The sequence below is a fragment of the Eurosta solidaginis genome, chromosome 2 (genome assembly GCF_040869045.1).
Source record: "Eurosta solidaginis isolate ZX-2024a chromosome 2, ASM4086904v1, whole genome shotgun sequence".
Classification (NCBI taxonomy): domain Eukaryota; kingdom Metazoa; phylum Arthropoda; class Insecta; order Diptera; family Tephritidae; genus Eurosta; species Eurosta solidaginis.
The window spans coordinates 306,752,343-306,765,034 of NC_090320.1; the positions used below are offsets into that span (position 1 = coordinate 306,752,343).

General features: G+C 34.6%; 1 protein-coding gene across 2 annotated transcripts in view; it reads left to right on the forward strand.

Moving 5' to 3' along the window:
* The window catches only part of LOC137241397 (ras-related and estrogen-regulated growth inhibitor-like protein), a 260,561-nt gene that overhangs the window by 241,054 nt on the left and 6,815 nt on the right, over positions 1-12,692 (forward strand). For both annotated transcript variants that reach the window (XM_067768951.1, XM_067768950.1), the window contains exon 3: positions 11,418-11,575. In XM_067768951.1, coding sequence (XP_067625052.1) covers positions 11,418-11,575 — 158 coding nt within the window. The remainder of the gene's footprint in view (positions 1-11,417; positions 11,576-12,692) is intronic.

A 12,692-nucleotide genomic window follows, 5' to 3' on the forward strand; every position in this document is an offset into this window, starting at 1 on the left:
CTCTGTATCATTTTTGCTTCTATTGAACGACAATGTGTTCGGAATAGAACCATATATTATTGCGCAGCCTTATAACACTATTAACAACAATAGCGTTTGAAGTGCACAGCTGGGTATTTAATTTTCGGTTTCACCCGAACTTGGACTTTCTTACTTGTTATGAATAAAAGGCACAAAACGCTTGAAAAGTTGCCTTAAGCTTTTAGCTTTTTTTTGGCCTTACACCCTTTTACTAAGCTTTTTTTGTCCATCTAGCGCACTGTGGACACAACAAGTGTGAAATTTTATCCATCAGCTGCCTGAAAGGTGCTCAAGATGGCCAATTTTTCGCGTTTTGGCAGCGTTTTGACAGGATTCTCAATAAGGCGGCGCATACGGCCGGCTATCTTCAGCGGGTGATACAAAGAGATACACGATAAGTCACTTTAAAAAGCAGGTGATCGGGTCTATTTGTAGTTTTGACGTCTATGCCGAAGATATCTCACTTGTCTTTTTTTTCATCTACAATGATCTAGCATTTTTTCTGAAAAAGTTCTGGCAACACTGCTTACAACAACCAACTGGTCCTTTAAATTTATTTTTTGTAATGAAGCTGTATTAAAAAATAAAACTTTGTTTGCTTATTCCCCACAAATTAAAATTTTGAATTACATTTGTTCACAATAAAACGGGCGAATTTGCTTATATAATATTCCAGTCCCGCAGACCATTGATAAATTCAAAATTCATCTTATAAATGTAAACTAAAATTAAATAATGAATGCAATATTACAGAAACCCTTACATACACAAAATGATATAATAATGAAAACACAGACATTATTTGCCATGATTTTGGTCTGTTACACATAAGCCTTTGCATAATGATCATACAGATACACACGTATGCACTTACATAAACATTTTTATATATACATTTGTTTCATTATATGTTAGCCATATTAACCAGGGCATGTTTCATAGATACGTAAAAGTACATAACACTGTACCAGTCGAGTTTGATGTTCTGTCTGCCGGATTTAATGGATTATGGCAAATGATTTTTTTTTTATGAGTATACTTATTAAGTAACGTGAGCCTGTTTGAGAATTTTACGGCCGCCGTGGTATGGTAGAGTGCTCCGCTTACCACACGAAAATCCCTGGATTCAAGGTTCTGTTAAAGCAACGCCAAAAATTAAATGAAGCTAAAGATACGAGTTGTTCTCAGCTTTAAGCAATTTCGATTTGGTATAATAAAGAACTAATCAATATTCAAGGTTTAGACGGTTTTCGCTTTTTCATATAAACTATTACAAAAGGTTTTATAGAATTTAATTTGCGAGCTTGCTGGAAGACTTATAATTTTTTTATGATATAAACACCATTCTGTATTTCAATGGTAAATCTGAAGGGCATTGCGTAATTTTATGTTTATAAATAAAGCAAGACGTTGAACTTTAGCAAAAAAAAAAAAGCTGCCGAATGAGTCGTTCCAAATTGGGAATAATTCAGATATTTATGAGCTCGTTACCATTCGACCTTCGCACAAAGGAGCGTTTAGTATTATTTACCAATTTGTATGTACACAAATACGAGGACATATGTATGTATGTATGTTGGGTGGCGACTTTTCACAATATTCTACGCATTGCCTGCAGCAGATACAGACTTTCCAGTCGCTTATATCCACGAATTTCGTCACAAATGGAACTGAAAATCGAATCAAAACTCAGTGGCAATGAACTCCCAAATTATTTCAATGAAAAAAAAAAAAAATTATGCGCATTTAACTTTGTTTGCTGAAAAGTGCCTTAAGATTCGTCCTTCAAATTAAGCAAACACTTCGCTCAAATTAAAATAGAATGGGCTGCCACTTCGAATAACTAAAAATCTTGACTTTTTGTCAAGCAGTGGTCAAAACAAAAATAGAGTTAACAAATGCTGACATATACATATATAGAATATATTTCAATAATTCGATAAGTTTCTTCATTTTTTTTTCTTGTTAGAAGCGCTAAAACAAACAACGCAACAAACATCATAACTCGTCTATTGTGGCGATACAAATAAATGGCTGCTTGCATATAACGTTTACAACAATAACATGCACGTAAATTTATTGCACTAGAAGTCGCTATACACTTTTCAATAATTCCATGTTTCCCATATAATATTGTTAGTAACTGCCCTGGGAGGAAATCAATAACTGGGAAGAACAATTTCTAAACAAGAATGAGTACAAATTGCAAGAAACTTACCATACCAAAGGGAAAAAGCTGTAAGTAATGCATGTACAGAAGCACAAGCAGATACACCAGAAAAACCACATATAAATGGCAAATGTTTTTTAAAACACACCGTTCAAAACATTGAACAACCTAAGGTAAAACTGAGGACCAACACTAAGGAGCCGTTTGGTGGGCATGGCTTACGCAAAATTAACTGCGAATATCAACAGAGTTACATAGGACGACAAGTAAGAGCGAGCGTGTGGCGACCTTTATTAGACTAAGAACAGAACTAGAAATAACTATCATACCATAGTCAAACTTTGTTCTCTTCCCCTGAAAATATCAATAAAACAACAAAGAAGATACGGCGACTGATCATGCCTGAAAATGTAGAAATATATGTACATACGTGCAAAGCAACATCAAAATTAAAAAAAAAGTAATTACAAAAAAATAATTTAGGCCAAGTCTGCCCCTGAGTAGTGGTCTGGTAAACACTCCGAGTGTATGTCTGCCATGAAAAGAATCTCAGTAGAAATTCATCTGCTTTGCAGCTGCCATTCGGAGTTGGCTAAAACATGTTCCGCCATTTTGTAGTAAAAAAATTAAAGATAAATTATTTTTTAAATACCGAACTCTTTTCACCACAGATTCTAAATGAAATGCACGCCTTTCGATCTTTCTTTTTTCTTAGAGGGTATTTTCACATATCCGCATATTTTTATATTTTCCTCTATTGCATGATTGCCTTGCAAGAAGAATCCGTGTTTCAATATATGAATCAATATCCACGTGTGTTGTTGTATAAACAATCAGCCCTATTCTGCATTTCGACTTGGATTGAAATTTTTTCGATTTGGCAATTTTGTTATTCTGTGTTCCAATCTCTTTCGATCCAACTTCGAATCGTTCGATTTTGCGTATTCTGCATTTCGATCGTAGTTCCGTTTTTCTAAGTTGCAAATTAGTTGGCGGAAAAATATTTTCTTTTTATTTTTTTATTAATTTATAACAGAATTTTAACAAAAATGTAAGTAAAACTTGTTAAGAAACGTAGAAAGCTTGATGATGATTGTTTTTTATGTTTCCAGGTCAAAAACAACATGTCGATGTCGAAGTCCTTGGACGTATTTGCCCCGCAAAAGTATCTAACACATACTTGAAAGCATCCTTGTTAAGTCGAAAGTTTTTTTTGAACCTAAATAAGAAAATAAGTCATTAAACTTTACCACTTTTAAGTTCAATTTCTTACAATTCGTCACTCATCTCAAATGGATTACACAAATCTCGCAATATTTGCCTTTCCATTCTCGCCTGGCAATTTTCGTATGCGTTGCTTTCCAACTCTATAAATAATGCCGCGGCTATTGATTCCATTATAATAGACAGCTATAATTTGTGTCTGTTCGTTGGGTCCAGTTATATGCCAAAGCAAGCTGCCGGCGTAGAGGAAGGTGAAGCGAAAACGTAAACAATCCTTGCGGAAAAAATAAATAAACCTTTATAAAGTATTTTAGGCCAGTGCAATGAAATTAAATAAATAAAAAAAATAAATGTAAGGCGCGACAACCTCCGAAGAGACCTAAGGCCGAGCTTCTCTTCCAATTTGCGTCATGCTCCTATTGATTTTCCCTACAAATCGGCCGGACGGGACCTACATGTTTTATGCCGACTCCGAACGGCATCTGCAAGGCAGATGAGTTTTCACTGAGAGCTTTTCATGGCAGAAATACACCCGGAGCGCTTGCCAAACACTGCCGAGGGGCGACCCCGCTTAGAAAAATTTTCTTCTAATTGAAAAACCTTATTTCTAAAATTTTGATGTTGCTTTGCCCGAGGTGTGAACCCAGGGCATACGGTGTGGTAGGCGGAGCACGCTACCATCACACCACGGTGGCCATGAAATTAGCATCCTTAAAATTCAGAAAATGTCAACTATATTCGTGCAGGAATCCGTTTTAACAAAACTTGGTGGCCACGGCAGGGAATTGGCCAAAAGAACGACAAAAACACACTTACAATTATGAAAGCACTTCACTCAAAAAAATATAACACTGCGGCAATATATTCTTTTGCTTTTTTTTGTACAAAATGGCGTGGATAATAAAATATAAACGTTTTTCAGTGTTTTTTACAAATTTTCTTTATTTTATTTTGTTCCAATGTTCACACATTCCGTACCAACAGCTGATTTCAAAAAATCATTTGCTCTTCCTCTTCTCTTTACGATTCCGTCGTAATGCAGAATACCAAACTTCGATTAAAGCTGAGCGTAGAACGGGAACGTAATCGAAATTCAGAATAGGGGTGAATATTTTTCAAAGGAATATACATACATTCAATCACTCGCTTATGAGAAAGTAACAGGTAATTTGATGAGTTTCAAAGAAATAGCTTGTCGTGCACTACCGTCTAACTGTAAGTAAAAGTACAGTTATAAGTCAAAGTTTGCATGGTTATTTATTAAGAACTTCATTCATTTATAAATGGAGGAGTCTAAGCTTATCTTGCTTGCCAGAGCTTATTTTAGTATTTTTTATTTATTCTGAAAGCGGGGCTGACTGCAGATTTTTCGTTAAATTTCTTAATTTAAGCTGTTTTATGTACTTTATTGCGAATTTTAAAGAACATCAATTTAAAGCTGCCAATTTATAGACGTAAGCAAAAACCAATCTTGCTTAACTTTATCCAAAGAAAACCAGCTTTCACCAAAATCTGAAATAAAAATAAAATATATCACGAACCATATTAAGTTTCAAAACTCGCACCTAAAAAATTCGAATTTTTAAAAGATACGTAGGTACATCCTACGAGTAAATATATTTCACACATATGTATAGAGGCATATATGTACGTATGTACATATGTACTTAATTAATGGCATCGAGAGGATGAATTTTCTCATGTTGTTGTTGTTGTATTGAAGGTCGCGCAAGATGTTGCGTTTGTAATAGTTAACAGAACTGCAGACTCAGCAGTTGAAACTTATTTCGACTTGGCCACTCTTACTATACAAGAAAAATACTTGCTAACATATTTTGTTTCGTATTTATTTGTTAAAATGCAATTTTAAATTGTGAAAAACATTGATGAGTACGAGTAGAAAAAATAATTTCATTTGCAAAAAAAATTGCAAGTTCTTCTTCTTATGCTTAACATGCAGCAAAAGTTGAAAATTGCTCACTTTGGTATGTCAGATGGCGCTGGTGGCAATCGATTTGCCATTATCCATAAAAATACATGTATTTTACTCATCCGTCAGTGCACGAGGCTACATCAAAGATGTTATGTGTGGGGCCTTTAACACACACTCATCTCTTATATGTACCTAAAACCGACGTGTCATATTTATTGGCACGGAATATAATTGGTTTTTCTGTTCGAATATGGGAAAAATAAATTAAGTAGCGGGAAAAGTTTGAATTGTCTGTGTATATACCGTGAGTCACTCCGCTTAGTGCCAGTATGATATAAACAGCTATGGCGAATCAAAAATCTTTCTCACAAATGTCAGCATCCGTTGGAGAAAACTAATACAAATCCGATAAAAATTTATTGACTTAAACACGTCCAAACCAAAGCGGACTTTTGCGGCATTTCTATGCTCAACATGGCGTATGAGTAATTTTTCATTCATATTGTGGCGAACATTAGCAATTTCGACAATAACAACAAAGCAAGCATTCACACATATACGTATATACAGCCAGCTAAGAGCGAAGAAGTAAGAGAAAACAGACACACATACATGTGCAAAGCAATAAGCAGTCAAGCAAAGAATTTGAGCCTTATATATGGCATCAGGCCTTAATTCTATAAGGAATATTAGTTGTTGTTATAATACTCCTTATTTTCTGTACTTATGTCATCAGGCATAAAGTATATCTGAAAGATAACGTTATGTATAAGTTTTATAGCCTATATAAAATTAGGCCTATTTAAGGAATTATTACAACCCATTAGGAAGAATATAACAACATTATTATAAGGCTTATAGGCCAAATAAAATAAGGCTTACATAAGGAATTACAATAAGATAATACCTCGAGTACAATAACCTGATTATAAGGTTTATGATCCAGGTAGAATCAGGAATAGTATACCACATTTTAAACTAATTATAAGTCTTATTGCACATATAAAATCAGGATTGCCCAGGACTTACAATAAGACACCATCTGACTTTTAATTCCTTTATTCATCTTTATAATCACCTATTCCAAAATTTATTTAAGTACGGAAATATTAATTTTTCATCGAAAATTCCTTTTCATTTCTTTCGGGTAAGTTACGAGACTAGAAACATTAAAAATACTTTTTGAAAGTTATTTCAAACGGGGTCACTCCTACGCAGCCCATTTTTCAAATAAAAAGAAAATCCTGTTTCCTTAAAAATAATACGAAAATCTATCGGCAAGAGCCAGGTTCTATTTACCATCCATCCTTTAAGATTTGACAACATTCTGGTTTACCTTAGCCTTATTTGTAGCGTAAATAAGCCTACAATAAGGCGTGACTATAAGGCGGCGGCCACCGTGGTGTGATGGTAGCGTACTCCGCCTACCACACCGAATGCCCTGGGTTCACACCCCGGGCAAAGCAACATCAAAATTTTAGAAATAAGGTTTTTCAATTAGAAGAAAATTTTTCTAAGCGGGGTCGCCCCTCGGCAGTGTTTGGCAAGCACTCCGAGTGTATTTCTGCCATGAAAAGCTCTTAGTGAAAACTCATCTGCCTCGCAGATGCTGTTCAGAGTCGGCATAAAACAAGTAGGTCCTGTCCCGTCAATTTGTAGGAAAAATTAAAATAGAGCACGACGCAAATTGAAAGAGAAGCTCGGCCTAAAATCTCTTCGGTTATCGCGCTTTACATTTATTTATTTTTATAAGGCGTTTATCTGTCAGGAGTATTCTTTATTCAGTACAACCTCTTATGCCAGTTTTTGCTGGGAGCGCATATTACTCAGCCATATACACCTATATGCATAGAAGATAACAGTGAAAGTGCATAAGAACTTAGACGATATTACACATACATGTAAAAAACAGTTAAAAGCGCAGAAGTTATTAGTCACACATATGTATGTCTAGAAGCCAAAGGTGAATACGAGATAAAGAAATAAGAAATAAATAAGCTAAGACGTAAACTACGCGACGCCCTTGGGCGTGAACAGCAAGGAGCCACAAAAGAATTATAAAAGAGTTACGTGGACGTCGGGTTTTGGGATCTAGCCCAGAACAACCTGTCCGATGCAACCATCCCTTGCACGAGACACACTGACAAGAGTATTACCGTCTTAAAAATATTATTTTCCGGCAGATGTAGCAAATCCATTTCTCAGGACCGGGGTTAGGAGACGGGCCCGGATTGGATTCGATACCTTCCCGGAGCAAGAGAATATGGAGCAGTCCCGCTGCAAGGAGCCGCTGAGAGGATGACAATTTGTGGGAGGGACGTAACAAATTAAATGGGGTTACACTGAAATGACAGTCCTTGGTCGGGAAAAATCCCGAGTCGCTCCGGTACATAGAACCGACTTCCTTGGGAAGCGATAATCAGTCAGTCGATGTTGTATTATCGAGAAAGACACTCCCCGAAGGCTTTGGGGAGTTACATCGATGTTGATGGTCCTTTGCCGGATATAGATCCGGTATGTTCCGGTAACACAGCACCATTAAGGTATTAGTGCGACCATCTCGGGAACGAATTATATGACCACATTAAACCTTCTAGGCCATCCCGCCCTCCCCATCCCCTAGTTCCAAAAGGAGCTTGAGGTCTCCAGATCCTCAGCTGTTAATTAAACATGATTCGCTACGGGTAGGTGACGTTGGCAATTGGGTTGGAGAAGCTATATGTTGAGCTGGCAGCTCCTTGAGAGGGTTGCGCTACACAACCCCTTGAATCAATCAGTCAGTCGATTTTAAACCGTTGTAAGTGAAGTATGCGAGTAATTTAATTGTTAAATACTATTACCATAGTAATGTTGTAAGTAAAGAACATTTTACTGTAGTGAATACTTGAGTTATTTATTCGACAGTTCAACGGTTTCCTGAAATTCACTGCAATATTAATTTAAACGCATATACAAACATACAGGATCGCATTAGTGCGACTATAGCAGACAGTGTCATTTGTTTAATTTCGCATTAAGATATATTTATTAAAAGCAGATTTCCGAATTCCTTTTTTTAAAAATCCGTTTCAATTAAATATTGGTGTAAGAATGAGCTGCATTCAATTAGAAGTTATATTCGTATAAGCGATAAATGCACGTGCATATGTATGAATGTATGTATGTACGTATTTGTAAAAATTTATGAGCAATCGATTTTAAAATAACACAAAATTACGTCAATATTCTTAATTATGGTGACAATGGCCACAAATATATTCTGGCATTTTTGTGTTTGTATTTTGGTATATTCTAGTAGTGAGTTAGATGCTTATATGATCGCAGCTGGGAATATACTTTGAAGGCATAGTCAATACCAAATTTTTGTAAATAAATGCATGCATCAAGGCGTATCGCGATTTTACCCAGGTTCTGTCATTGACGATGTTTTGCAAGGCAAATGACATATTCCAATCCAATGTGGCAAAAATAGTTATAAAGTTCCTGGGTAAGGTTCAATCATTTCGAGATAACGTTTGCAAGTTTTCATGAGTTGCCCTAAAAATTTGTTTTTTTCAACAGCCGGAGGAACAGTTGCTACTTTTTCTTACAATACGATCTAATGTTTATAGGTGGATATACATATGTACATACAAATACATACGTGAGCACTTATTTGTCTCTTTTTGCAAAAATAAATACTAAAATGAAACAATAACAAATACGAGGTAAACAAAAACAAGAGCTCTATGTAAAACACCCACACAAGCATTAGAGTGGTATATTTTTTGAAAAAATCGTTTCTAGCTGAATCGGATTCTATAATCAGTTATATTTAAAAAACTCGTTGGATCATAATTGAGGATTTACGTTCGGAAAGGGGTCAAGGGTTGATGCTCCTTTTTTGCGTAAAACAGTTGAATAGGCTCTAAGTTATATGCAAAAAGGTAACATCTATAGAAAATTGTGTAAAATGGATTTCGTATACATATACATACATTGCAAAGATTATATGTATATGAGATATATTATACGAGCCGAACTCGTGCGCATCTTGCGCAACCAATATAAAAGTCTCTTATAAAATATCAACAGAAATCAGCTGTTCTATCAATCAATTAAAACTTACAGCTGGCGTATGGTAGCAACTGTCGGTAAATCAGTGCAAATATTCACAATAGTGCCATAGTACAAATAGATTTCTTTGTGTGCTCACAATAGTTTATTTTTAACAAACTATTTTAATAAAATATAGCTAAATAAAAACATTACGACCAAAATTGCCCAAAGCTCGCTAATAGCCCGAATCGCCATCTTTACAGCCAAAACTTTGTTTATATATTTGGATTCCAAATAACAATGAAAAAGGGACCCGTACATAAAAACAACAATTAGAAATAATATATACGAGCCTGACCCGTGCGCATCTTGCGCAACCAATATAAAAGTCTCTTATCAAATATCATCAGCTGTTCTATTAATTTACAGTCGCGCTGCCATCTAGCGTACAATAGCAACTACCGGTAATGCAGTTCAAATATTCACAACAGTGCCATATTTCTTTGTGTGCACACAATCGTTTATTTTTAATAAATTATTTTAATAAAATATAGCTAAACAAAAGCACTACGACCAAAATTGCCCAAAGCTCGCTGATAGCCCGAATCTCCATCTTTACAGCCAAAACTTTGTTTATATATTTGGATTCCAAATAACAATGAAAAAGGGACCCGTACATAAAAACAACAATTAGAAATAATATATACGAGCCTGACCCGTGCGCATCTTGCGCAACCAATATAAAAGTCTCTTATCAAATATCATCAGCTGTTCTATTAATTTACAGTCGCGCTGCCATCTAGCGTACAATAGCAACTACCGGTAATGCAGTTCAAATATTCACAACAGTGCCATATTTCTTTGTGTGCACACAATCGTTTATTTTTAATAAATTATTTTAATAAAATATAGCTAAACAAAAGCACTACGACCAAAATTGCCCAAAGCTCGCTGATAGCCCGAATCTCCATCTTTACAACCAAAACTTTATTTATAGATTTGGATTCCAAATAAGAGCGAAAAAGGGATCCGTACACAGCAATTAGAAATAATATATATGATGATGATATTAAGAAAATGTTTGAAATACTACAACAACAAAAATGATACAGCACCTAAAATATTTACAAACGAAAATCTCTAAACGTATCTTTCTAAGAAGTTCCGTTTTTGCAACAAACTCCTCAATTCTAAACACAATTTCGAGCCTTGTCAATTTTTTAAAGAAGATTTATATAAATGGGAGTTTCACACTTAAAACTACTTCAGGAACTTAAAATGGCGAATGGTCAATTAGTTTAAAACATCGAATCGTGTTGAATATACAACAAAATACCAACCAAAGTCAACAAAACAGTGTCAAACAAAATTTCATGGCGTTTCGTATAATCAGAGCTCAGAAAAAAAAAAATATTAAAAGATTTTTTCGCAAAATTTTATTAGATCGTTTCTTACAAATGGACCCACCCGAATATACATACACACAGCAGGTGGAAATTTTCTATAAAATTTCGTCAATCATATTTTAATATATCAAAACAATATCTGTGAAAAACGCAGTTTCGAAAAATCTGTTGGTTAGGGCCTACGTGAATTAACCTAACGATATATACGATATGTACATTTATCATAAACTCAAAACGGTTGCATAAACAAATATAAATTCACTAACACAAAAATCAAAAATTAATACATATTTGTTTTGATTTATTTGAATGCAAACAATGACAGGTGACAACATTCCACAAAGACCAGTTGTTGTTGTGGCAATAAATAAATTGCATTACGAAATTTGATCATATTTTTCTTGGCTCTAGTTAAGTTCTTCTGATATACATATTGTCCTCTATGTACATATGTGTGTATATATGTAGAGATGGGTACGAAGGCAGGAGATGAATGAAATATAGGGGCGTTAAATTTAAATGTCCCATTCGTTTGATTCTTGAAATGCTATTTAGATTTGCTACCCAAACGATTATTAACTAATTATTATTATTATTATTGTTGTTGTTTCTTTCGATTTTACAGCGTTGACAGTACGCTATCTGACGGGACGATTTATTGGCGAATATCGTTCAAACACAGATCTATTATATAATAAAACAATCTCATTGGATGCCGGCCTGACGGAAGTCGAAATTGTTGATGTTTATGCCGGAAATGAGGATGATTTTCCAATGGAACAAGTAAGTAATTTATTTATTTATTGCATTCATGCAGATATGAAATGACTTGAATAAATTTATGTTAATACTCGTATATACGCAGGCAGCATTTTTATGACAGATGTTAATTACAACGGAAAACTTTTGTTTTTATGTTTCACAACAATAAGCCTAATCTTTAATTAAATATGTCTACGATGCAAAAGCACTCAGTTAAATGAGTCAGAACGAAAGAATTCGTTTTATTTTTTGTTCTGATAGCTCTGAATATGTTTTTGTTTTTTTTTTCCTTTTTTTTTTAAAGGCCAACGAAATATTAAGAATTCCACTTGCAACTGTGGCAATGTGAATCATTTATTCCGCATAAAATTTGTAATAATTTTGTTTTTGTATCGAACAGACATGCCTCATTTGAGCACGATTACGATATTTTATATAAATTTGCAACGCTAAAAATATTTCAAAAAAAAATCGTGCTTCTGCTTGTTTTGTGAAGCCGGAAATGCATTAAAAATATGTTTAAGTACTGTAATTAATGTTGGTAGGATATGGCCATGCGCCTTAACCATCTGCACAGCGTCAAATTTCTTTTATAGCCTCATATCATCGCTCCTTGCCAGAAGCATGAATGTGCCAAAATGAAAATGTTGGGAAATCGAGTTTCAAAGTTTATTGCTCCCTTAAAATTAGAATTATTAGTTTTTAATGTAAAAATGTATCAATAAATTATACTCACAATATGCTCTTTCAACTGAGATAACTGTTTTGATCGCATCCGTTTTATTCTCCGAGATTTAGCACATTCATTTTTCTGGCACAACAAAAGTTAAAAACTGATCTAATTTTTTGTTAACACAGCTATACAAAAAAATTCAAAGTAGTCGGATCATATAATGCGGCTTATGTTTTATATGCCTTTTTATGCGCTGAAACCGAATACGCTATAAGATTTGGCCCAACTGGTCATGGTATGGCCTTAACTTCAAAAGACGTAAACAAATTCCTTAAGTCCAATTCCGTTGGCGGATTCGGGTTCAGAGCATCACAATACTTGGGAAAACATCCGTGGCTGTGACTCATAGAAAATATGTAAATGAAAAACGTTACACATTAAATTAAACTTCATATACACTAATTT